General features: G+C 38.7%; 2 protein-coding genes across 2 annotated transcripts in view; both read right to left on the bottom strand.

Annotated features, from left to right (window-relative positions):
* LOC134632967 (transient receptor potential cation channel subfamily M member 4-like) overlaps positions 1–4,468 on the bottom strand; it is a 28,848-nt gene extending 24,380 nt beyond the window's left edge. Inside the window, exons 1-5 of the mRNA XM_063481845.1 lie at positions 4,385–4,468; positions 2,863–2,924; positions 2,596–2,773; positions 1,863–2,043; positions 88–257 (exon numbers count right to left, since the gene is read on the bottom strand). Of these exons, the coding sequence (XP_063337915.1) occupies positions 88–257; positions 1,863–2,043; positions 2,596–2,773; positions 2,863–2,924; positions 4,385–4,468 (675 nt within the window). The remainder of the gene's footprint in view (positions 1–87; positions 258–1,862; positions 2,044–2,595; positions 2,774–2,862; positions 2,925–4,384) is intronic.
* Positions 4,469–5,865: 1,397 nt separating this feature from the next.
* LOC134632968 (transient receptor potential cation channel subfamily M member 4-like) lies at positions 5,866–27,187 on the bottom strand. Its single transcript, XM_063481846.1, has 28 exons — positions 27,149–27,187; positions 26,409–26,470; positions 26,143–26,320; positions 25,484–25,664; positions 23,691–23,860; positions 21,921–22,098; positions 21,702–21,766; positions 21,358–21,597; positions 18,153–18,255; positions 17,941–18,062; positions 17,460–17,753; positions 17,236–17,337; positions 16,998–17,126; positions 16,071–16,200; positions 11,968–12,113; positions 11,033–11,145; positions 10,827–10,943; positions 10,664–10,704; positions 10,290–10,522; positions 9,792–9,907; positions 9,365–9,497; positions 8,040–8,214; positions 7,711–7,876; positions 7,430–7,611; positions 6,981–7,113; positions 6,818–6,890; positions 6,053–6,146; positions 5,866–5,897 (listed from the first exon to the last, which is right to left on the bottom strand). Exons 1-28 carry the CDS (start codon positions 27,185–27,187, stop codon positions 5,866–5,868), a joined length of 3,747 nt encoding a protein of 1,248 aa, XP_063337916.1.
* Positions 27,188–27,871: the final 684 nt, after the last annotated feature.

The raw sequence follows: 27,871 nt of genomic DNA on the forward strand, positions 1-27,871 counted from the left end.
TTAAGCAAGATTTACAGTAAAAGATTCTATAGTAAAATTTAACAAGATATTCTTAATGCTTTGAGAAATGTGTAAACTCTGTACTACCTGAGGGTTGACCAGCTGCTCTCGTTTTTCCACTACGCCCCACGGAGCAATCCCCAACGCTACCACCTTATTGAGAGAGACTGAAGATGCCGCAGCTGCATGATCTCTCACTGCCTGTCCAACACACCGACCAAGCCTTTCGCGCAGACCTGTAGTTAATATCCATGCACCTGGGAACAGATTAAAAATCGGTGTGACAAAGCATTAGTCACTGCTTGGATTTGGGGGTCAAATAGGAAAAACAGAAGTCTTTCCAATAGTGGTAAGTCCTTTCATCATTTCCTCCTTCAGCTGGTTACTCTAGTTTAAGTAACAAATGGGGGACTGAATGAAAAGCACTGGCTAGGTCCAGGAAGAAGACATGGCGGTCTTTTCCTTCCCTTTTTGCAGACTGTGTTTGATGCTATACAATCAGACCCAGTCTATGTGTGTTCTAATCATCCCCAAAACCCTGGTATACCGGCCTTCTGCACTGACATGTAAGTCAGATCGTTCTGTTTAAGCTAGGTTGCCATCCTTTGAGCTACAGTGCTAATGAGAACTTGTTTTCATAATTCAGGAGACTTATCAGCCAGAATTTATGTTTGAGGCATCTTTTCCCTTGGATATCATCACACCCCCTACACGTTGCAATGTTTTTGGGTGGATTCACTTTGTCCAGACCAGTTTCATTTGTTTTCAGAGAAATTTTTTATATAGCAACCATGGAAGTCCATTGGAGGTGACCGATGTTTTCTTTTTTCTTGGCTGTTTTGTTCTAAACTTTGTGCTCCATAAAAGTAGATCAGATCACCCATTTTATCTAGTTTCTTCTCCACTGTTATTCTGAGTTTTCCCACAATGTTGGTCAGGTCTGCGCTGACTGATGCCCATTCTTTCTTATTACAGGATTTTGGCCACTCCACTTGGTGTTGGTAATCTTGGATGCTCTTTTCCAAAGTGAAATTCTGCTGCTGAGTTTCATTTGTATTATTTGACCATGTCAGGTAAAGATCAGGACCTGGCCTTGTTGATTTCAAAAACTTCATCCACCCTTTACGTATTTTGAGGTTGATATATCCTTATTCCGTAAACATAAGCATGTTTGAAGATCTTGAACTACAGCTGAAGTTGTTAGCATGGCGACTGCCTTTCTGAGACTACATTTTTTCACACTCAAACCACCATGAGTATGTTCAAGAAGGACCTGGCAGCATCATTTGTTAGACACATATGTCTACGATTTTGAGAGAGGGACTGACAGCGTTAATTTTTATTAAACCTGCCACTGTGCTAGTATTCATGGCCCTGCATCTCAAGTCTTTGGTTGTGTTGTTCTGACCTCTATTGTAAATGTCTAAAACATAGAACAACAAGAGGCAAAATAAAAACATGAACCATCATTCAAAAAAAAAAAAAAAAAAAAAACAAGCTCATAATTCTCCTTTATTGGCTTCTCTTCATTGGCTTCCTATTAAATCCAGTTGTTGTGATTTGGCACTATCTAAATGAAATTGAATTGAACTGAATAGTTGGTACTTCAATATATGACTATATCAAGACAGCCTATATAGTTTTATAGTCTTAAAAATAAAGGAAGTTCACTTAAGACACATTTTTAGATTGTTTTTGATTTTTTTTAAATGTCATTGAGAAAATTATGACAGCTTCTGCTAAGCAAACAGCTCACACATATTCCCGACACATGGTGAACATCACACATGAGTTTGCCAGGAAGACTGTCATAGCAGCATTTGATGTGATGATTTTCATCTATCCTTGCCTAAAGTTTTTACCTGTGCTTTGTGATGCTTTCACCAGTCCCTGTCTGAGGATCTCCCGTACCCAGGTCTTTATCTGTGTCCTGCTATTTCCACCCACAACCGAAACAACCAGGTTGGGTGCAGGAAGACCCCAATGGGTTGTCAATATGTTGTACACCAAAAAAGGCTCAGTGCTCCATGACAGACGCAGAAACTAAATTTAGAGATTTGACAGATTAAGAGGAACAAGCACATGTCAGCAATGCACAAGATTTAAGAAGTAATAAAAGTAATGAACAAAGGATGCTCAAATAAATATGACATCTGATTAGTACAGATTTTGTTTGCTCATTTGCAGGAGCAGGAAAATTCAGGAAAATTCTTAGTACTGCTTACCACAACTCAGGGTTTGTCTGGATATTTATTTCACTCACCTTTTCAGGCATTGCTTTTTAGAACATGCAAACATGTTCAAAAACTTTAAGGCTCTAGAGCAGGGGTGGCCAACTCCAAGCATCGAGAGCCGGTGACCTGCAGGTTTTAGATGTGACCTTGAGCCAACACAGCTGATTTAAATGACTAAATTATCTCCTCAACACTTCTTGAAGTTCTTCAGAGGCCTGCTAATGACTTAATCATTTGATTCAGGTGTTGACCCAGGGTGCTATCTAAAACCTGCAGGACACCGGCTCTCAAGGCCAGAGTTGCCCACCCCTGCTCTAGAGATAAAGAATTGTGCAAAAAAAAGAAAAAGAAATCCACCCACATGGCTGTGCCTCTTGCTGGCTCCTGCAAAATGCACTTCTCCAAATGCATCAGTTGGTTGTTCAGAGGAGTGCTGCACGCTTTCCCAGTGGTTCACAATTGCTGTGCTGAAATAATCTCCAAGAGCCACAGAGGCATGGTCATTTCTCGCAGCCCCACACTGACACAATGCACCATTACTGAGAGATGTAGAGGGATAAAAACCATCACTATGAGAGCTGAGTCAAAACACAGACATGTCACTATCAAAAGACAGAGGTCACAGTACCTGACAGAATCTTCTACAAAGGTGCTGCACACTCTTTTCTTGATGGTTTTGGGGATCCAACTCTGAAAGCAGTATTTAACAGTGATCAATAATGGTTAGGGAATTGGGGATCATTGACCCTTGATGCTCACTGATCAATAAAAACAAATCTCTATCTACATCTATATCTATCTGTGTTACGACAGAGAGACTTCATAGCAGGTGGAGTAATTTTGGGTGATGGTAGGTAATTCTATACATACATACATACATACACTCTATATATATATATATATATATATATATATATATATATATATATATATACATACATATATATACACACATATATATATATATATATATACACACATATATATATATATATATATATATATACACACATATATATATATATATATACACACATATATATATATATATATATATATATATAAAACACACACACACACACACACACACACATACAGTATATATATAAAAAATGTGTCAAAGTGATTAAGAAAAACTGTAAAGCTGGGTTCAACTCCCACCAGTTACACGACTTTTACATCAACATATTTCAATTGTTCATTCAAATGCAGGCTTGCACAGATGTTGCATGACAGGTTTTTCCAAGAAGTTTGCAGTGGGTCACTGCCGTTACTTGGAACTTCAAGCGGAGAAACTTCCATGTATAGTTTTAACTTTAACCCTTTATTTACCATGTATCATACAGGGCACCTGGACTTATTTGGTAATTTTGTCTGTAAAATGGTCAGAAATCATACTATAAGTGAATGCCTTTCTGTTCAGAATAACCTCAGCTTTTAATATATATATATATATATATACATAAAATAAAATGATCAATGTGGTTGCTGTACCAGGTGTAACAATAACGTCTAACATCCAGGCATCCTTGATAACAGAATTTATGAAATTTAACGGAGTTCGAAGATAGCTCGCTAGTTTCCATCTAAAGATGATATACCATGTTCTGACTGGGGGATTTCTGAAAAATTAAAACGTACAGCTCTGCTTTAGCTTTCGACATAAATAAAGACAGAAAACTAAACAGTAGCGCCGTTTGTAGAGTTATTGAAGTTGGGCTAGCTGGTATATAATACGTGGTAGCTAGCTACAGAGATATGGTTAGCATGATATAAATACATTAGCACAGTGAAGCTGGAGGATGAACGCTAACTATTTTCCACTCGACAAAAGTTAACCCGACGGTTCCAGATTGCAAGGGACAAATGCAATTGCATGGCAGGATCCTGTAAACGGATCAAACTTAAGTCTGGAGAACAACTGAGATAACCCATCCACAATACGAGGTTACACATTCATTTACTGCTGAATGGGCTGGGCTGTAGGTTTTAAAAACTGAGCTGAAAATGTAAAATGGGTTGGCAGCCGTGGTAAATAGGTTAAGGTAACTGGGAGTTTTTTGTTGGTCTATTTTGATGTCATTTTTTGCCAACATGCCACCATGATATCACAACAACAGCTGGAACAATTTTAAGGAAAGCTGACCCACCTGGCTCTTCTCGTTTTCGCAGGTATTGTCTGTGTTGTCGCCTCCTCCCCCTTCTCTACCTCCTTCTGGTCCTGTGTTTTTCATGTTTCCTGTTCTGTCATTCTCAGTGAGAAATTTGTGCAGAAGAACTAAAACATTTTCTTTCTGACCATTGCCCCACTATTGAAACCCTATCCCCTGCCTCTGCCGTCTCTCAGTGTGCACAAAGAAAACTAGGTGCAGACAGCACACAGGTAAGGGTGTGGCTTCACGGATATAATCCCTCCTAACTATGAAAACAGGAAGAGCCAGTCAGTAGAACAAACTCCACTGCCTTGGAGTCTGAGCTGGGTTAATATTTTTTGCAATACTTCCTCATCCCCTTATCACTCACTGGTATCTGATGGGGTGAAAGTGAATACCTTCAGTAACACATTTGAACACCACTGAAGCAGACAGACAGCTAAACATGCTCAAGCTTGTGTTCTCTGAATGTTACTGGAGCCCAAAAATACAATGCATTCTGTAGAGAGCCTATTACGTACGTGTCTGCACTGTGCTCACTCGAAAAGCCAGATGATTTATATCCTTCACCAATCCCTTTTCTGTATTGTGACGAATTTTGAAACCCAAGTTAAACTTCAAATTTATCATTGCTCAGCAAATGATTACTTGCTGTAGCTGTTTTACCACTATTTCAAGAATGCTTGAGATAAGGAGGAGATTGGACATTGGTCTATAACTAACCAAGACATCAAATCATTGCATAGTTTATTTAAATTTTATACACCTTTTTGAAATTGGGGATGTGTCATATGCTGATAGGTAAAACCTTAGGTTTAAAAGAGTGTGTAATGTCCCTTTCACATAACTGTAAATGTATAGCAGGACCCAGTAGCTAATTAGGTTAGTACTAGGCTACAAATAGCCTAGTACTAAACTGTCAGTAGCGACATCCAATGATACGCCTGCAGCCAGGCTAGTTATTATTACTAATTAAATGCTTAAAAATTGTTGAAATAGGGTTATTGTTTTGTATTTCTAGTAAAATTTTATTTATTATTAGGTATGAAAACTTTATATTTAAAGAACAAGAATGCAGACATACCAATACAACTCATATATTTAAAGTGTAACTGAACTGAAAAAAAGTATTGTCATGCTCATAATGTAACTCTTATTAGATATCATTACAGATTACATCAGAATACTTTTTAAAATTCCAGGAGTGTCTTTCAAACTAAAGCAATGAAGATGTCATGTCATTTCCTAACTTAATACACACACACACACACACATATATATGTATGTATATATATATATATATATATATATATATACACTTTTCTTTTTTTTTGCTTTTATAAGCATTGGTAACAGTTCAGTGAGGCTCATGGTGCGGACTGCAGCAGAAGTTGTCAAAAGGGAACGTGCTCCTTTTGTGTTTTTTCTTGAACTTGAATGAAGTGAAGGTGTTCTCCTTGATTTAAAGCGTCATTGAATCAAGTTGAGCTGGAAGGGGAGGGTAACACGTCTGTGTAGAAGAACAGTTAGAATAATAAAAGTGAGAGGGACCAATTTTAGCACAAAAAAATGTAATATAAATATTTTTAAAATAAGATTAGGCTATCTGAGTTTGTATTGAAAGCAATATTGGAATATTGCAGGTTGTTTTGTAATCATAAGTACCTCGTGATGCAGGTGGGGGGCGAGGAGGTTTGAATGTGCTTCCTTGTGCTAAAGTATCCACAACCCAGCTGAGGGCACTGGAGCAATAATCCATCTGGAAATAAAGAGCAGGATAACATAAAGCTGTATCTCTCTGTCAACTCATTCCATCCTTTCCTTTCAACCTGTTATGTGGCAGGTCTCATCTGTAGGCAGTGGAGAAGCTATTGTGGCCTGTTTCCAAGCAGTGACAGTGGCAAAGCCTGGCCCCTGTTTGCCAGTGCTACATAAAAGCCCTCAGTTCAGTTCTTGAATTGCTCTACTCTCTCAGACACATTTTTTAGAATATGGTTAGAAATTGGTTTTCTTTTCTGCGCTAGATAGTATTGCCTACACAATTTCTTTGCACATGCGCTCATTTATACCACTGATTGCACTAAGTTGGTTAGTTTAAATTCTGCCTCTGTTTCTTTCATGTGACATTCTCCAAACCATGGAAGTACTTACTAAAGAATTACTTACCATCACCCAAAATAACTCTTACATCAGCCAGGAAACAACTTCACATTATCCAACCTGAAACTGTCTTTTTGCTGTACAGTAGGTATTTCCCCTATGTTTCAACTTCCTCTTAATGTAATTTGCCAACTGCCACCTGCTATGAAGTGCTTTAATCTTTATATAGAATAGTTTAACTCTGCAGACACACTCTTTCACAGCAGCTCCACATATGTATCATGAATGAATCAAATGCTACAAAATGATAAGTTGGAACTTCAGTTTTACCTGATTCTCCAGAGACCGTAGCCTGTGTTCAAAGTCTCTGCTTTCACTCAGATGTTTAAGCACACCATCTACCCTATATAAACAAAGATACATTTACTTCAGAATGATGGAGTCACACAGTAATAAATAATGCTGCTACAGTGGAGGATGAAGGTGTGCTCACTTGGTAGACATCCGTTTCAGCCTTTCTGAGTCGCTGCTTTTCTGGATCTTGTTTTGAGCAGTCAGGAAGTCTTCCTTCTGAATCGTTTCCCACGTTGATAATCTGTTCGCTGCCTTTGCTTCCAAGTCTAACACTGATAGTAAAGACCAAGGTTTGAAATGATTACCTTTCAACTCAGTTGTCATGCTTTCATCACTGCTAAACTGAGGTCAGTGAGCAAGTAACAAAAAGCCTATTCTTTTAACTCGGCACTGCCATTTTCAGTTAGTAACTGAGTGATAAAAAGGCAGGCACTGTTTAACCAAAACCCACAATTACTAAATAAAATTTAGAAGACATTTAAGAAATTACATAATTCTAATCATGTGTGGAATCCTCACTCAGCATTTGATGTTTTAGAGTTAAGTAACAATAACTTATTAGAGTAACACCCCTGATCCAATACTGACCAAAGTGGTGGATCTTTACAGAGGGCACTTTGCGAATGACCCTCTTGATAAAGAGGTTGATGTGTGAGATGATAATGAAAGGAGGAGCCAAAGAAGGACGGGAGTGGTACTCAGCAATCAGGTTGTAACGCTGGAACTTCCAGTAGATGTCACTGTGCTCCTGCACTTTAGAGAAAGTGTAGCTGTGTGGATACAAGCAGATCAGAGCCACTGAGTCAAGTCAAGCCATTCAGTATGTGAATGCATCCTCAGATATAATAAAAAAAAGACTTGTTCTTTACCTAAACATGGCAATAAGCAGGTTGATGAGCAGGATGTTGGTGACCAGGAGATATATGACTAGCAGAATCACTACCAGCCAGTTACTCTCATGATTTCTACACGGCTCTTCACCACTCTCAATCAAAGTCACATTGTGTGTACAAGTGATATCCCAGTCCTTGCCCACTGCAATAAATTGGAAAGGTAAGAAATGGTTAAAATTATAATAACACTCAATTTCAAATTTCTGTGATGAAAGTAGGTTCCAGGAAAGTGCAGCATGTTAAAAGAAATTTCAGCTTTAACACAGATTTTCTCATTTTTATGCCAGTTGCACAAACACTTGTACCATCCATCTCTTCCACAGGGATCTGTCCAAAGATGTGCAAGTATGGCCTGTAGAAAACTCTCCGAAAAATGCGATTCGGGTTTGGATCATAGGTGTAGATCAGAGCCTGATTGGCAACTCCATACGCCATGAGCCACACACCCAGGAAGAAGAGGAAGAAGAAGATATCCTTCATCTAAACAAGAGGAAATTGTGATCTTGTTGTTGCCATTATATATGTAAACATAATGAGTGTACCGCAGTTGTAATGCCAACTGATACGGGGCGCCGTTTGTAAAGTGAAACATGCTGAAATTAATGGTAACATTTTCCACATTTAGCTCAAAACCTTACAAAAACATGTTTTTTCGAGTCATTATTTACAACATTTCCTAAAATATTTGTAACTTTTCATATTTAAAACACAATTTTAAATATTAAATCTAAATGTTAAAATGTTAAATCTAGATGGTAAATGTTAAATCTAAATGTTGAATGTTAAATCTAAATGTTAAATCTAAATGTTAAATCCAAATGTTACAGGAAACTAAATATTTAGCTAACATGCAAATTTATTGTACGGATCAACGGAAATATCAAAATAAAAGCTTTACGAAATCCTCCGGTGCAAAAGTGTGCCGGTAGATTGTGTCTGCTCTCCCCTGATGGTCACTTCTCAATGCCATGAGCTGCTTCACTTCTTACCTACGAGCATGTCCAGCGATTTAGGTGGACTTGTGCTGCAGCCATTGTGAAGCGGAGACTGCAGCTGCTGAGAGTCCACTACTGCTGAACCTTTGGATGGCCGACAAAACGGATCTTCCAGTGTTTTCAGCTAAAGCACTGGACGTGCTGGTAGGCAAGAAGTGAAGCAGCTCATGGCATTGAGAAGTGACCATCAGGGGAGAGCAGACACAATCTACCGGCACACTTTTGCACCGGAGGATTTCGTAAAGCTTTTATTTTGATATTTCCGTTGATCCGTACAATAAATTTGCATGTTAGCTAAATATTTAGTTTCCTGTAACATTTCGATTTAACATTTAACATTTAGATTTAAATATAATATTCATATTTAACATTTTTTTTTAACATTTAGATTTAACATTCAACATTTAGATTTAACATTTACCATCTAGATTTAACATTTTAACATTTAAATTTAATATTTAAAATTGTGTTTTAAATATGAAAATTTACAAATATTTTAGGAAATGCTGTAAAAAATGACTAGAAAAAACACGTTTTTGTAAGGTTTTGCGCTAAATGTGGAACAATTTTGCCGTTAATTTCAGCATGTTTCACTTTACAAATGGCATCCCATAAACTGATGGTAACTTTCTCACCATTTTTCCTACAATGATGATTTTTGGCCCCAACTGCTTGTGAATGGCAAAAATGTGGATGAGGCGAAGGGTGAAGACCATGTAGTCCAAACAAAGCATATCCCGGCCAAATTCATGTGACCAGTGGAACATCCTGAAACACAAGCACAGTAAAGCTGAATCAGTGAGGTAGCAGCACCACCTGGTGGCAAACCTGTAAAATTTGGTTTTTAAAGGAGAAAATATTTTAAATTTAAGTGACTAAAAGTCCAGTGGAAGATGAAAGGAAATTATTTATGCCACGCTACATCCATAGACACAAACTAAGGACAGCACTTTTACAAATGTTACAATCATGCAATGACAAAGCTTCATTCAAAAATAACATTATGGAAAGTTTTTTTTCAATAATCCAGTATTGACATTATTTTTTATTTCTTGTCCATACCTGCAGATTAGTCCTATAATGAACAGGCTGATGGCAGTGAGGTCACATTTATTCCATACATCCTTAATGTAGAGTCTGAACCTTTGACGCCAAGTCATCGTCCCCAAAAAAATTGTCTTGCAGAAGAAGAAGATAAAAGTTAAAACAAGTGGAAAAAAGCTATACCAAAGTATAAACAGGTGACATGTATCCAAATACAGAAAACCACTCTCCATGCACTGTTATCATTTTAAAGACCAAGTAAAAATCCAACAGGAATAAGATTTAAATTTATGTGATTTCTTTTAATCTTCAGTGCATTTGTTAAGTTATATGAAATCAGTAACAAACATTAAAATGTAATAATTTTTTGTGACACAGGAGCATGTTAACCACAGTATTGCAATAGCACTTTGGCGATAGTTCAGTTATTGTGTCCAGTTCTTCCCTTTACATTTTCTATAGCTACCAAAATTTTCTGGAAATAAAGTTCCAAGTAAGATGTGTCTCTTCACTTACCTGTCGTATCTCCTCACAAACGAGGGTGAACACCCAGAAGTACAACACACACTCAGCAGCACCTGGGCCTGAGGGTGGTGGGGGCTCAAAATCCACCAACAGCACGTAGGCGAAAAGCAAGAGAAACAAGAAGTACATCAGGACGTTGCCCAGAAATGAGGTGACCGGTGCAAACCAGAACTGACACCAGCGTGAAACTATGAATGGACGCTGTGGTGGTCGGTAGGGTACACCTGTAACAAAGATAATAAACACAGATTGGAAGGTGAGTAAAATGACAGCATGTGGTGACAAGAATAATTTCTGATGTCAGACTTTCTTCTTGTAGTGAGCAACAACACTTATTCAAAGATGACTCTTTAAACAGGACTCACCTTTAATAGAACCACTCCTGTGAACTTCTGAGTCAATATCACTGGTGTAAGAAAAATAAAATTGAGTTAATTATTAGACTTTAGCTAATGCAAATTAATAACATAAAAACAACAAACTGATGTTGTACAGATTAACGCTGAAGAGTGCAAGTAGAAATATTACTGGTGTTTGATGTCAGCGAAAGAGAAGACGGTGGTCCCATAGAGACTGTTAGTGTCCTGGTCTGGCCCATCCTCATTAGGAATTCCCTCCTCCTCTTCCAACTGATTATCTTGTTTGCTATGAGGTAAAATATGTACTAAAGGTTTAAAAAATATCAAATAAAATTCCAAGCCTGTCATCTGAAAAAAAAAAAAAGAGAATTTTACCTGAAAGAGATGAGATTGGTGTAGCAGAGGATGGGGCAGAAGAAAGTGAGCAGGAGCTTCCAAACCTCTGTTTTCCTCTTCATATCACCCCACCAGATATGGGAGAGCAGAGACTGGAAGAGGACAGAAAAGCAGTCCTTATCCATCAACAGCAGCTCACTGGCTCAACATGAAGTTAGGATGTGTTATTTTTTGAAGTATCATGCCATTTTTACTTTGTACTGAATTCATTTATAATTCAAATGATTGTACTGTTGTGTATTACATGGTCTCATTCAATGATAGTGTATATTTATAGATTTGGTTGTATAGTCAAAGCTGTTTTTTACAATGACCTAAATAAGTAAGCGTTAATAAACAGAAAATGTTCCATATTTTTTCATGCAAATATGACAGCTTTTTTGGATTTCATTTTTATGTTTATTAACATTTGTTACTTATATGTTTAAAATAAACATTTGATACAAATTCAGATTGAATGCCCATGTACTATTGGAAATTACATTAACGGGGCTGGGATGAGAGAGGAAATCCTGTAGATGACGTTAGTCTTGGCGGAAAAAAACCCAGCATATTAGGTTAAAAATGCTACAGAGGACCAGGGATAGAGGAGGACTAGATCTGTTTAACTTTCACCACTACTTCTTAGCCAACAGGTTGTAATACATCTCAAGATGTTTAAAACATATTCTCTTAAACAAGCCCTGGGTAGATGTAGAACAGGCCTGTCATTTTTATTCATGCATATTTTGGTTGTTGCTCTGGTTTTTCTGCTGTTTTTTATTCCAACAGGTGTTAAAGCAGAGTTTTTTTTTTCTTTCTCTGAAAATTGTTTGCCATTTTTTGGCCTTCAGACAACAGTTATGATCGCTTAACTGCCGTGCAGGACGGGGAGAAAAATCACATGAACGAGAGAGGTTAAAAATCGAACACACCTGTACGCCATCATTACTGAAGAAAAGCCGAGCATCAGCACTCACGCCCATCTGAAGACAAGTGCTGTGACCCCAGACAGGAGACTTCCTAATTAGGAGGGTGAAGGAACGGTGTTCATTACTCCGATAGCAAGAGCTGAAGATATCTGAGGTAAAGTGGACAAAAGACATGACATTCAAGTTTATTTCTATAGTGTCAGTTTACAAGTCACCTAAAGGTGCTTTGTGTTGTATGGTAAACCTCAATTTGCAACTCCCTGTGAGCAAGCACTCTGAGATCTTTGAGAAATGACAAGGCCTATTTTTTCAAGCTCAAGTATGTGAGGAGAGGGATTTAATTCTGGATTTAACAGGCAGCCAATGAAGAACCTAATATGAGAGGCATGGCCTCTCTTTCTCTAGTCCCTGGTTAGTACTCATCTGAAAGGTTTTTAGGTCAACTTAATAGTAATGAATTACAATAGCCCAACATAGAGGTAATAAATGCATGAACTAGTTTTTCAGTATCTGTTTTTCAGAAAAGATGTTTCTAATTTTAGAGATACTGTGCAAATGCAAGAAATTAGTCCTGCATATTTGTCTAATATGCTGGTAAAAAAGACTGTCACAGTGTTACTGGAGGCCCCGGCAATGCCATTCAGGACTAAGGAGCTGGTTAGACACCATGTTTCTAAGATTTTTAGGGCTGAGAACAATAACCTCTCTTTTGTCTGATTTTAGTTGCAGGAAATTAGGCATCATCCAGGTCTTTTTGTTTATAAGACATTCCTGAAACTAATTACTGTGTCATCTGGCTTCATGGATTGATGAAGCTGGGTATTATCTGGATATCAGTGAAAATCAGTCAGAAACATTTGAATTCTCAAGAAGAAGACATGGATGATTGCAAACAAGACATGAAAAAAATGTCTGCTCGTTTTCTCCTGATCTAGTTAAGCTACTCTGTGAGTGAAATGTGTCATTGTCAAAAGCCAGGAGAACCAACCTGCATACTAATTAGCTGCTTTTCAGGCAGCTGTATAATACATGCTCAGTTACCATTAGAAAAGCCAAAGCTGATCATGTTCTTGTGGAGCCTTGAAACAATCTCCAAACCCCTTTAATCTTTTGAGACAATAAAATCCTTGTCTGCTAATACTGCTGACATAGAGCTTCCCCCATGCACTGTTAAACACTCACATCATATTTATGAGAAGGCTTACACACTTTTAGTCTTTTAGACCTATGAGAATGAGTTAGTATCACAATACAAGTAGACGACTCAGTCTCATTCACACTTCTGATTCAGCAATAATTGAAAGGTTTTTTTGAAACTTAGTTTTTACTTTAGAATAAAGTCTTCTTTGCCCTTTGAGACAAGAAAGAGAGTTGATGTTTCCACTTTTATATCTATACTTATGGTGATGTGATTTATATGCATGCATCCTCAGAATGCTTGCATACGGTATGCTAGAGTGCGTCTGTCATGGAGCAAAATGATTCATTGCACATTTTAAAGCTCCTTAGTCACCAATGTACATTGTATTCATGGGTTAGGTGGTCTGCTTTTCCCATGTCGTGGATTCAACCACTGATAATAGTTTTTATAAGGCTATTCTTTGTTTACTACCATATTATTTACAGACATCAAAAGCGTCTGTCTCAAAGCTTTGCACTGAATTTGGCAAAAGAGCAGCCAAATTTGCAGCTCCTTCCTCTTGGAACGTCTTGATGCATGCTCAATCATCCAGGTAAGTAAATCTCCAAAGCTTGATTCTGTACATCTGGATGTAATGTTTTCAGTGGGAGAAACGTTTCGTCACTGATCCAAGTGACTTCTTCAGTCTCAGCTGACTGCAGGTTTCCCCAATCTTATAAACAGTACATTTGCATAATGACTGAAACCAGCCCACTGAAGGAACAATGGACTGAGAGGTCAGTTCCTTCATCATAATTATGCAAATTCTCATGACCATTGATTGACAACCACTGGTCAAAACCCACTGATCAAAACCCACTGATCAATGGCCATGAGTACCATTCACAGAGAGTTGGGGAATGGCTGCAATCACAGCATTGTAAGATGGCGAAAGATGTACCCTTAGGCCCCCTCCTCGATTCAGAAATGGTCTTTCCCTTTTCACATAAATGGCCTCCTTGACTCCGCGCTCAAACCAGTGTTCCTCACTGTCCAGGATGTGTACATCCTCATCATTGAAAGAGTGTCCACTGGCCTGTAGGTGTAAATAGACTACGGAGTCCTGGCCTGACGAGGTAGCTCTGTTTATAAGATTGAAAAACCTGCAGTCAGCTGAGACTGAAGAAGTCACTTGGATCAGTGACGAAACGTTTCTCCCACTGAAAACGTTACGTCCAGATGAACAGAATCAAACTTTGGAGGCTTCCTCTTGGAATTTCCTTTGTTTCTGGTATATACAGTCACTTTTACTAAGGTATTCATTTTGATACCGAAGTGTATACTATTTGTCTATTTCTGTGTTTAGTTTTGTTTCTTACTCTTGGCCTGCAATTAACTGGTGTATGGATTTATATGTGGATGGGGACATTCATGAATATCCTCTTGTGTCTCTCCAAATCACATATAAAGGCAAAAGCATAGTGTGAAGACTGCAGCTAGTCCAGGCATGACATCCCTTAATTCTGGGGACAGATTTCGCCTCTCATCCAAGAAGCTTCTTCAGTTCTAAGAGCTATTGGTGGAGAGTCCCAGATCAACCGGACGAGTCTTTTAGGGACATGCCCTTAGAGACACAGGTGTGGGTCACTATTGAGCCGTACCTGTTTTCACACCTTATCTCATAGGATTTCACTGATGATCAATAGTGGGTCAACAACCCTCCTAGGGACACTCCCAGTAGGGCTGGGCCTCAACCAATTGCTCTTAAAACTGAAGAAGCTTCTTGGATGAGAGGTGAAACGTCTTCGAGAAACTTAAAAAAGTCCAGACGCTTTTCTTTCCAAGCTCCTAGGCGAAGCATGTGCGGTGGGTTGCCGCGGTCCCGAGGCAACTGGGGCTCTGCACCAGCAGATTGATAGAACAGCTTATCTTGAAATAAAGTATTGCTTTGCAGATGATCAGCTAACTGTTTTACAATTTCCCTTTCAAGAATTTTTGAGATAATAGGAAGGATGGTATTGGTATCTGTGACTCTTTGCCAGTCTGGCTACAGTGCTGAAAAGAAATCAGGAGTTGGTCTTATTTTCTTCAATAACTCATGAATAGTAAGAGCTTTATGGAGGGATTTTACAGAGAATCACACTAAACACAGAGCTTAAAGATTTTTGAGACGTCATTTCCTAGGAACGTAAAACCATTGACAAGATAATCAACCTCTGTGGGAGTCACTCTGGGTTAAAGAAGAGAACAGTGGAGGAATTTTATGTCATGGTGCTGGGTCGTTGACCCAGCGTTTTGTGCTTAATATGATTATTGTCTTCTGTTCTAGTTTATTCTGATTTTGGTATCCTGTGACCTCCCCTTGTGCCCGGTTTATGTCCCTGAGTTCGCGTTTTGGATTTCCTGTTTTATTCTGAAGGTCTGTGTCTGTTGTCATTGTGTTCAGCTTGTATCCTCAGGTCGTCTTGTGTATTAGAATCAGCTGTGCTCCCACCTGTGTGTCATTACCTGGTCTCCTTGTTTGTGTGTATATATAGTGGGTGTCGGTCTGTGCTTGTTGTCGGCTCATCTGTGTTCTATGGTGTTTCGTTCCTCTCTCTACGTCTCTCTGCCCTGCACCCCGTTTCGTATGTTCTCAGGTTTGTTATTTAGTTTTCCCAGTTTAGGTTCCCTTCAGTAATTTCTCATGCTTCGTTGCCTGTTTTTGCCACTGCCACTTTGATGATGCTAGTGACGTTTATTTACAATCTACTGCCTGCATTTTGGGTCCTCTTTCCCTCCAACACCACACGGCTTGCCTCGGCAGCCGTGACATTTTATCCTTAATCTTAGTTACAGCTCATTTGGGAAGACTGCAATTAAATTATTAGTTACTGCTGTGTAAAGAGTTAGGTTTTGCTACAATTGTGTTACAACAGATGTTAAAAGAAAAAATCAAAGGACATGTAATAAAACTTTTACAAAACTAGATAACAAATAATCACACCATGTGCCAGGTTCTCAAACTTCTGGGCCAGTTCTTTCATGGAGAGTTTGGTTTCAGTTTCTTCGTCAAGTTTGGACAGTTCTCTGAGTATTTTACAGCCACCAAGAGCACTCAGGACTGCCTCACCTGCCTGGAAAGGAAAGAGAGCAATTATATACTTTCTGCAAAGAAACAAAAGAAACAGGTGCAAAAAGTAAATTTATTGTATCTAATATTGTCTGTTTCATTATCTCAGTTCTTTCTTTTGAAGTAGTCTGAGTGGTAATGCAGACACATTAGTCTAAGCTGGTGATACTTGGAATTTACTTAAAGGTACTTAAAGGTACTATATATATGTATTTTATATTTTTAGTTCAGTTGCTGCTTTTTAACAAGATCTACTGCAAGCTGGATAGAAACTTTAAGTAGAACCCCACTTAAATCCTACTTAAAGCCCTGGGCTTGCCACTAACTAAATTTAAATGCTTAAATGTAGCATGTTAAAATACACAATCACAATTGAATTTGATTGTTATATAGTAATAATTTACTTATAGGTTAAGATTTAACATTATGATATACATTTAACATAATCAACGCTTACATCATAAAATAATGATTAACAATATATTGCAATTAACTGACTCCAACAACTCTGACATGTTACCACAAACAACCGAGCTGCGCCTCATCCTCACAAATGTCCAGTGTCCCTTCATTTCACCTGATAATTGATGATTTTATTCAAATAACTATCTATTCATCCATTCATACACTGAGGAATCTGTAGTATATAAATCAGTATAAGAAGTTTTTTTTAATTCCGTTTTTTCTTCTGGAAAAGCGCCACTCCTTAACTATTTTGTATTTTGTATTTTGATTATTGGAGATTTCAAACCAGCTGAACACAAATAAAATAATTTTTGAAGTTTGTCTCAGAACTTTTACCATCTCCCAGAAATAAAGGGCCATCTCCCTGCGGTTTTGCAGTACAGCCCAGAGGAAGAGAGAAGCCCAGGGATGGGGGCAGCGCAGGTCCTGATACATGCAACGTCCACGCAGAACCTTACTGGCACGCTTTGATAAATGAAGAAAAGAATACTTATTATCATGTCAACAATTTAAAAAAAGAAATCCTATAACCACAAGTACACTCTGTGTGCATATTCTGAAAAGTTCAGAGTACCCTCAGAGCTGTCCTTTTGGATGAAGTGAACTGTAGGCCCAAAGCTTTGTAGTAGAAAGGCTGGCAGACATCACCCATTAACAGCTCCAGGACCTCTGACACCTGAGGAAACACGTGGGTGGGACAATAAGCACAAAAGTATCAGGTTTTCTTCACATTCGTAATGAATCTATTTAAGCCTAATTAATGAAAAAGGACAGAATATCTTTGATTACAAAACTCACCTCAAAAAGGGTGACCTCCTTCACTGGTCCGCTCTGATTGTTATCTGTCGCCACTTTTGAGGATGAATTCTGTTGTTCTGATGGTGAGGGGCGCTCCACTTCCAGCCGCTCTGCTAGGCAGCGCTGTAGCATTTGATATAGTAAGCTCCCATCTGGCACAGAGCGATAGAGGGTTTCCAGCCTGCCATAAGTTAGGTACTCCAGGATGTTCAAACCATTCTCAATGAAAAGCCGAACAAACTGAGGCTTGTCATTGATCAGCGCATCTGTCATTGAGTCCTCCAAATCTTCATACTGTTTAATTGGAGGAAGAAGATCGTGTTTTAAGACAGGTCAACATTTTTTATGCCAAATATTTTCCTAAAAATCAGAATTAAACAGTTTGTCAGTCAAAAGTGTTTAAATAGGCTGCATAATGTAATGTTTTGTATGAATTCTTCTTTTAGTGCAACATCTGTGTGATGTCTTTTTCCCTCCTCACCTTCCAATGGATTTCTCCATTGAAGAGTTCAGTCTTGGCAATGTCAACCCTGTTCCACGTTACTGCTAGTTTCAGCTCATCAGTATAAGGATTGGCCTCAGCTGATGATTGCTGCTTACTTGCTGGAAAACACAAACATAACATAAAAATTAAAATATGGATTAAAAGTTAATGTTATGACTCTTTTGCAAAATTACAGCCTACTTACATACCTCCCACAAGTGTTTTAAGCAGGACTGTGTCAAAGTCATTTGGACTCTCGTGCTCTCCGTGGTAGACTGTAATCAAATGTCTATTCTGGTAAATGCTCAAAGCCTGGAGACAGAAGATGGAACAAGGAAGAGGAATGACAGAGACATAATCACAAAATGTTTTAGAAAAAGATTAAAGAAAAGACTTGTTGTTGTTGTTGTTTTTTTTGTTAAATTGATATCCTTCACTGCAGAGCCTCTGTGTTCCGATTAGGCAGAATAAAAATGAAATTATGACTCAAATCAGTTCCCAGTATGACTGATGACTAATCAACACTTATTCTAATACTTTAAAGTGAATTTAAAAACTAACTCTAAGTTTGCCAAAACTCTGAGCTTCCATTTTAATGTTGTAATCATAGAGAAGATGAAATTTTCATATATTCAATATAAAATGTCTATTATTATATAGTCTTTAGCCAACTTTACTTGTTGATTAAAAGCTGGAATCCTAAATTCACATTAGATTTTTCAATTTAATTATTCGGGTTCAACCAGACAGGGACAGAAAGTGATGATAGTCAAGAAACAGGTCAATACAGTTTACTATGGACCTGTGATAGTTAAAGCAAAAGATTCTGGAGTTAATCGTCCCAAATTCAATTTTTTATTAAATAAAAAACTGTTAAGTACAGTTTATGACCAGACCAGATCCACTTTGGCTTTGTTCACTTCCAGCTTATCACATCTAGATCTGGACTGGACTTCTTTAACTTACTTGAAGACCTTTTACCTCTCATCCAAGAAGCTTCTTGAGTTCTAGGGTCAAATGGTGGAGAGTCCCAGATTTAAACTCTGTGGGAGTGCCCATCTTGACCCCTTAATGCCCACTCACATCCTGGGCCATCTGACCTCAGAAAATCACATGATAGGGTGGGGCTAGGTTTCACAATGAGCTCACCCGAAACCTTGGCTGATTGTGACCTAAACCCATTTTCACACCTTGGCTCATGTGATTAGGTAGAGGATCATTAGGGGGTCCTTTTGTCACTCTTGGGGGATACTCCCACTGGGTTTAAATCTGGAACTCTACACCATTTGACCCTAGAACTGAAGAAGCTTCTCGGATGAGAGGTGAAACATCTTCAAGCAACTCAAAGAAGTCCAGACGCTTTTCTTTCCAAGCTCCTTAAACTACGATGACCTGGATGACCTAGAACTTTCACAGACAGATCTGTTCATAGTGTTTTATTGTGTCCCTACATGATCTGTATACCTATTCCTTATTTAAAATGTTTCATTCTGATACATTTATAATGTGTTTCCATTTTATAATAAAACTTCATTAAAGACTTGGAAAGCTGCCCTGCATTTTTCTTTTCTTTGGTCTTTTTTTGTAGTTAAATGTGAAAGGTGACTGTCTTGAAGTGACAATCTATCAGTGAGGGCTAATATTAGATCAGAATATAAATGCTTATGTTGCAACATTAACGAGGAGGGGAGGAGGCCCCGGGGCAGACCCAGGACACGCTGGAGAGATTATATCTCTCGGCTGGCCTGGGAACGCCTTGGTGCTCCTCCGGATAAGCTGGAGGAGGTGGCTGGGGAGAGGGAGGTCTGGGCTTCTCTGCTTGGGCTGCTGCCCCCACGACCTGGCCCCGAATAAGCGGAAGAAAATGGATGGATGGATGAATGGATGGATGGCAACATTAACGAAGAGTTTGTGTCTTTAAGCAGTTCAGTCTTGAATAACCGAATTCTTTATCACTATTATTATTGCCTTTGTTGTTTCTGTTGCTGTTGCTGTTGTTGTTGTTAGTATTATTGTTGACTGATCATAAACTTTAGCAAACAGTTTTTTGTTTAATAAGAAACAAACTTGAGGGCAGATCTACTCCACAGTACGTTGTTGACTGAATAACAAATATCACAGTCCATCAGTAATTTCTGTGTAATCTCATGCATGCGCTTAACTTAGTTCAATAAACTCTGAGTATGTTCAGTCTGATCAACTGTTCTTGTACATGAAAGTCTGAGTTTTCAGCCTCACAGCTTATTGCTAAAATCAACGATTCTTGAACACACGTCCTGGAACAGGGTGCCAACACCTGATAAGTCAAGAACGGTCTACATAGAACCACTCATCTTAGTTAAGGCAAATATTCATAGCAGTATTTTACTACTCACATTTTTCTCTCAGAGTGTAAAGAAATGGGTTGAAGCACAAATATCGCCGTTATTTAAAAAGCTCATTGAAAATAATGCGAGGTTCAATGACCAAACGTGTCCATGTTCTTGAAAATTTAAAGGGGTACACTGCACACCATGCTAAGAAGTGACTGTGACTCAGCGCCCACCATGTTTTACAGATGGCTGCAGACATTCACTATTGTACCTCTCTCCTGACCTCCACCATACATCTCTAATTCAACTGATACATCAATCAAAATTTTCATATTAGGACACATCATGCCATCAGACCTGTTGTCATTAATTTTCAGTCCAGTTCTTGTATAATTTGGTATACTTCAGCCTTTTCTTGGCCATCTTTCTACTAATACCATTTATTCTGAGGCTCCAATAAAAATCAGATGAATCAACCAAACTTTTATTTCTTAAGGACATGACTATCATATCCTCCCAATCTTCTGTGGATAAATTTTAGGCATCTGACTTTTTTGTCCTCCACTTTTCCAGTTTCCCTAGATATTTTAAAAACACACTGCACGCCATGCCAAATTAATCCAAGTTTTCAGATAATAGCTGAGTATTGCTATATAATTTTTGTAATTGAATACCCTGTTTCATGTTTCAAAAAATAATCACATTTTCATTTACACTCAACACTAATACAATAATTTATTGCAAAACTACTTTTTAGGGGTATTAGGTTTAGATTTTGATCCAGTGCTATTGAACAATTGCATTACACATATATATGCTACATGTATGCTTTGGTTCTATAAAAACACCCATAATCACAGCTTGTGAGTGAGTTAACTTTTTCTTTTCACTATGCTGAACCAAATAACAGCCTGAAGTTTCAACAGTCTTTGACAAAGTGAGACAGAAATAAATGTTTAAATTACTACACAAAAATATTACGTGAATAAATTTGGAATTTTGATCCTGACACACTGATAGTAAGATCAGAAAGCAGAAAGTCTTTCCTCCAACTCTTCTGCAGACTAAAAGCCAATGCAGTGTTTCTATTGTCAGCACTCACCTGTTCAACTAGTTTGTCGGTCTGTGCTTCCAAAGAGAAATGTTTCTTAAACCGTTCTGCCACTCTGTCTTTAAGATCCACCTTGGGAGCTTTAAGAGTGTCATTGTTGCCTTCACCAGAGGACAGCACAGCTGGGGCTGAAGACAGGTTCTCCAAGACATCACTCAGGAAATCAGCCAAGCCTCCTGAGCCAGCCAGAACCAGCCAGGGGATGGAGTTTTTCAGAGAGAGATCCATTCTCTGACAGACATTACAAAAACAATATATAAAAAAGCATTTCCACAATTTTAAATACTAAGTCACAACATTTTTGTGATAATCAACACATAAAGCAGAGACTGTACCTTCAGCAAGTCTGGTTCCCCTGATATCAGCATACAAAGGACAGGGATGTCAATGCTGCCACTTCCTTTAAAGAGATACAACAATTTTTAACACGTTTCAATCTTGATAAAATGTTTTTAGTAACTTAAGCACAAGTAAATTTCACTTAACTTCAGCTGGATAAAAATCTTATAAATCTTAATAAAATATTGTACTCGTAGTATGGTACCATCTCTCACCCCATATGCCTGTGCGCTGGTGGGAAATGTATTCCTCCAGTCTGGCTCTGAAATCTGTTTCTCCTCCTCTGCGGCCCACACTCCCATCGTCCACGAGGAGGAAGGCCTGGTAGTTGTTGTCCAGGTAGCAGGAGTCCCGGGAAATGTTTTGGACATAGTACTTTGCAGGAAAGCTTCCCTACAAAAGAAGAAAAACCTGTTATTCCAGTGTTTCTTTAATTAAGATACTTGTCTACAGTTTAATAGAAGCCTGAAACCTTTGGATCCTTTTTGTGTGTTTTAATAGGAGATACAAATACAGCCTGGTCCCAAGACTACACACATGAAATACATAGTATAGATTTGCCTTACTTTGAGCACTCAATGATAAAATTCACATAATCTTACTAACCCAAAAAGTTGATTCTGTTCATCTGGACATAGCATTTTCAGTGGGAGAAACACTTCGTTGCAAATCCAGCTGACTTCTTCAGTCTCAGCTGACGGCAGGTTTTCCCAACATCATAAACAGTACTGTTGCATAATGGCTGAAACTAACACCACTGAATAAACATTGGGTCAGTTTCTTGATCATTAATATGCATATTGTCATTAGCACTGATCAATGACCATTAATCAGTGGCCATGAGTACCATCTAGAGAGAGTTGGGGAATGGCTGCAATCACAGCATTGGCCTGTAGGTTTAAATAGACTGCAGAGTCTTGGCCTGGCGAGGTAGCTCTTCTGTGTTGTGCCATTCACTTTAGCCAGAAGCTGTTTGGTTTCCCTGATGTATAAATCATGGTAATCCTGCTGACACTTAACAGCATCCACTTTATTACTCTGTTTGTGTCAGGACCCGAACCTTGGAGTGGTCTGTTTTTGGGCGCATCGTTTTTGGGGGTATTAAAGCTACAGAGACACAGTGTTGGGAGAAAATGTGTTTCAACTTTTCCGATACTCCTGACACATACAGAATCACTAAGGGATTTTGCTTGGGCGGCAGTTGTCCTTCTTCTCACCTGGATTGGCTGGAGCTTTCTTTAGGTCCCTTCCTAGTTTTGGGTAAGCTGCTTACACAATCACAAGAACATCATATCAAGAAGGCCCTGAGTAAATGTGTTTATCCCAGCTGGACATTTGTCAAAGCTGGAAAGGCACCTAAAGAAAGTTCCAGCTGGTCCAGCAGAGATGAAGGACAACTGCTGTCTAAGTGAAAACCCTTAGTGAGACAGTTGAAATGCATTTTCTCTAAACACCGCATCTCCATGGCTTTCAAACCCGAAACACACTGCCAAAAATTGGTCCACCGCAATGATCGGGTCCCCCAACACAAACAGAGTAATATAGTGTACTGGAATGGTAGTTATGGGCATTGATCAATGGTCATTGATCAGTGATCAGTGGTTGTGTTCAAGGAACTGACCTTGTAGACTATTGTTCTTCAGTGGTGCTGGTTTCAGTCATTATGCACATGTACTGTTTATAATGTTGGGGAAACCTGCAGTCATCTAAGACTGAAGAAGACAGTTGGATGAGTGATGTAATGTTTCTCCCGCTGAAAGCCTTACTTCCAGATGAGCAGAATCAGCTTTTTGGGATTTACTAACCTGGATGACTGAGGATGCATCAAGACAATATCTTACTTATCTTAAAATTGGGACGTGTATTTACACTAATTATAAGCAATTAAAAAATCAATTAAAATGAGAAATTAAATTAAATCTTTAAGTGAGCTTTTTGCAAAATAAAGGTGAACACATGTTTAAACGTTTAAATGTCTGTACTACCTGAGGGTTGACCAGCTGCTCTCGTTTTTTCACAAGGCCCCAGGGAGCAATGCCCAACGCTACCACCTTGTTGAGGGAGACTGAAGATGCTGCAGCTGCATGATCTCTTACTGCCTGTCCAACACACCTGCCAACACCTTCACGCAAACCTGTAGTTAAGATCCATGCACCTGAGAGAAACAGGTAGATGGTAAATTTCCTGGTTCAACCTGTATACTAAGTAGCTTACTGTGCCATGCCACTAAATATTTCCCAAATGTTAAAAAGCTTTGTAAAATGTAAATAACACCTGAATGATAATTTTACAATAATTTGAAAATCTCATATCTCTATATTTGATACCATTAGCTAATATGTTGTCCATAAATGGGGTTATTTACATTTTGCACAACTTCATACCTATTATTTTTTAAAGATTCTGTTACATTTCTTTGAATTGGCTTAAAAATCAATCAAAAGTAATGTGTTAAGCTGTGAAACTGTACTATTATTTTTTTTTTATATCATTTTCACTAATAGTACTGTCAGGGTCCTGGGTCTGGTGACCCAGTGTTTATGTATGGGCCATTTAATTCTTTAATTTAATTCTTAGGTTTTGTTCCTTTGCCTTCCATGTTTAGTTTAACTTGTCTCCACATTTCATGTCACCATTGTTGCCATGTTCCCTATGTCTCCCCAGTCACTGTGTTAGGTTTGCCTGTCTGGAGTCTGAGTTTCGGTCTGTGTGTTTATCTGTCAAAGAATTAAGAGCACTAGAAAGACTAGAAAAACCAAAAAGATGCATAAAAAATGTTTTTATATGCAGCGTGTTTTAATGGCAAGTCTAAAGTACAAAAGCAACATGTTTGCTTTCTCACTGCCACGCCATGCCCTGGATCTTATCCAATAAGCATGTTTACTTAGTGTGAGCCATGTAGCAACTTGCATATTTGTGTGAACAATTTTTTCATTGCTTCTTGTACTTGTTTTGAAAGAACAGCAAGTGACAGGAGATCAGTATTACCATGTGCTACCTGCACTTGGTACAATAGTCAAAGAGAAAATTGCCATTTCAGTACAAACATTAGGACCAGACCAGTAGTACAGTATGCTTTTTTTAGAGCTGATAGTATAATCCATTGAGTAAACAATACTACTTCCATCCTGGTGTCTTGAGTGGGAAAATGCTTTATTTACGCTCTCTAGTCATCTCCAGAATGCTTAACCCTCTCAGGCTCAAATTAAGTTTTAGTTACAGGAAAAATCTGATATTTGGGGAAAATTATCAAAAAAAAAACAAACTCATAAAATATGTATGTGGGGTAATCAGGTTGTTAGTTTTTAACTGTTGCAAATCGGCAACGCCTGCCTCGAGAGGGTTAACAGCGATACCTGACAGCGATTCCCAGGTGTGCTGCAGGATGTATAATATCTTCTACAAAGATGACTGCAAGATGGGGTTTGGCCATCATTAAAATGTGATTGCATTAAGATGACTTACATATCTTGATGCATGCTCAGTTATCCAGGTAAGGCAATGTTTCAGCTATATTTTCATAGCTGAAAAACCTATGTCCAGGTGAACAGAATCTGCTTTTTCCTTTTACAGCTTTATAAATCTAGAAACTAAACAAAGTTAAGGCAAGGCATTCTTTTAGACATGTTTTATAGGTAAAGGGAACCATCTGGAAATTACGATAGCATCTGCTAACCAACAATAAAATATTTCAGCAAACATCTCACAGAAATTCCAAGCACACTGTTATCATTATAGATGAGGCACTGACAGAGTGACAGATGCATAAAGTTTTTACCTGTGCTTTGTGATGCTTTCACCAGTCCCTGTCTGAGGACCTCCCGTACCCAGGTCTTCACCTGTGTCCTGCCCTCTCCACCCACAACAGAAACAACCAGGTTGGGTAGAGGAAGACCCCAATGGGTTGTCAACATGTTGTACACCACTGAAGGCTCAGTGCTCCATGACAGGCGCAGGAACTAAGTTTAGACATTTGATGGATTAAAAGAAACAATTACATGTCAACAACACAAAGCGACTTGGTAATGAATTGTGCTCTAGTACCAAAGCTAAAATGATGCTTTGGTTGTTTCAACCTTTAAATTGTGATTTAAACTTTGAAAATGAAAATGACCCTTAACCCACTAGAGCCCAGACCAATTTTTACTGTCAGGAAAACTATGGGAGAGTCAGCGTTAAAGGTTTTACAGGAACTTTCCCCAATATGTTAAGGAGTGGCTTGTTCTTTACTCTGGTACTGACTTTGTTTGTTTAGTAGCAGGTTGAAGGTCAGGAAAACTCAAAGTACTGACTACCAGAGCTCTGGGTTTATCTGGATCTTTATTTAACCCACCTTTACACCTTTACAGGAATTTTCCTTTAAAAACATGTTCACATTTTCCAAAACTCTAAGGCTGTAGAGATAAAGTGTTATGGGACAAAAAGAAAAGCACCCACATGGCTGTGCCTCTTGCTGGCTCCTGCAAATTGCACCTCTCCAAAGGCATCAGTTGGTTGTTCAGAGGAGTGCTCCGCACTTTCCCAGTGCTTCAAAATTGCTGTGCTGAAATAATCTCCAACAGCCACAGAGGCATGGTCATCTCTCGCAGCCCCACACTGACAAAATTCACTACTACTGAGAGAGGTGGAGGGATACAAACATCACTATGAGAGTCAACTCAAATTACAGACATGTCACTATCAAAAGGCAGAGGTCACAGTACCTGAAGGAATCTTCTACAAAGGTGCTGCACACTCGTTTCTTGATGATTTTGGGGATCCAACTCTGAAAGCAGTTTTTAAAAAGCTGTTAAATAGTGATTGACTTATACGGATTTCTGAGCCTAGTTTAACAGTGAGCCTGTGTATGCACATATTCTGTAGTAGAATAATACAACCCACAAGTCAAACATTTTATTTTTTTTTTAAATTAAACTTTTAAATTGGCCTAGATACTCATTGGAATTCATTTATAATCTGCTATTATGCAAGTGGAATGAAAGCTAGGAATGTGACCCTCAGTACTGACATTTTTACAGTGTGATGAGTGTCTGAAGCTCAGGTTTTTCAAAACACTGCAGTTCAAAACAATCACATCATGTTTGAGGTTCTGGTTGTATTTCACCCCAGTGTTGACAGGTTGCTTACCTGCTGCTTCTAGGAATGTAAGCAAGTAAGCCAAGGTGCCAGGATTTCCATTTGTATGAACCAGTGTCATTTGAGCTGAACCTTGTTATTACTAAATTATTGTTTTTAATACTACAGCTTCTACTTATAACAAGGGGCACAAGAGCCACTTGTATATAACAAAACAATACCTTGTTTCTCATTATCATTTTTGTGGATTGTGAAGGTTAAGGAGAAAACCGGCAGAAATTGTCAGCTCTTACTCCCATCTTTTTGGGAGAAAAAAAAGGCATGCAAGTTCATTATCACTACACTAAGGGACTTAAAAATTAAACACCTTCTCCCTCTCCTTTATCTTTCCTGCTTGGCTTCTCATGTCTTGTCTAGTCTCTTCTATCTCGAACCCTCAAAGAGTCTCTCAGTCTTGTTCTCTAAAACCTAAAGACGAATTATGGATTTGATCAACTGGTCCTTTAATGCAGTTGACATCCTCTTCTCGATGAGAAGCCTGGGTTCGAGAGAGCCCGACTGTCCTGGAGGGACGTTCCCTGCCGGTTGCACAATCGATGTCTGGCGGAACTGGCCCGTCGTGTGCCTGACGGGACTGTCGATTGAGGACATCGAACACATCTACCTATTCAGAAATATGATAACAGGGTTCTTGCTCATTGGGGCTGGCTCGGCCCTGGCTTATCGAAGATTAAAGAAAGCAGTTACGGCTGTTCAAATCCCCACAAGGCTGGCCGATATAATCGAAGTGACGGGGAGGGCCTTGAATACTCAGACTGTGGTCTTAGAGAAGCTCACGGCTCTTCAACGGGAAATTGAGAGACCTGGTGACCAGTGACGGACATTAGACAACTGTAAAATTGGATGCAGTTGTTCGTACTAATTCAAACAACCACCATCTTCATTTCATGTGGCTACCCCCACCGGCGCCAGCTGAAAGGCCCCAAGGCCGAGGTTAATGGGAATAACAAAATTCTCCTTGATAACAGGACTGTGTGTTTTTGGACTCTTTACCCTTATTCTTCAAGGCCACCTGTATCAACTAAAGGAA

Source organism: Pelmatolapia mariae, linkage group LG8 (genome assembly GCF_036321145.2).
Source record: "Pelmatolapia mariae isolate MD_Pm_ZW linkage group LG8, Pm_UMD_F_2, whole genome shotgun sequence".
NCBI classification, from domain to species: domain Eukaryota; kingdom Metazoa; phylum Chordata; class Actinopteri; order Cichliformes; family Cichlidae; genus Pelmatolapia; species Pelmatolapia mariae.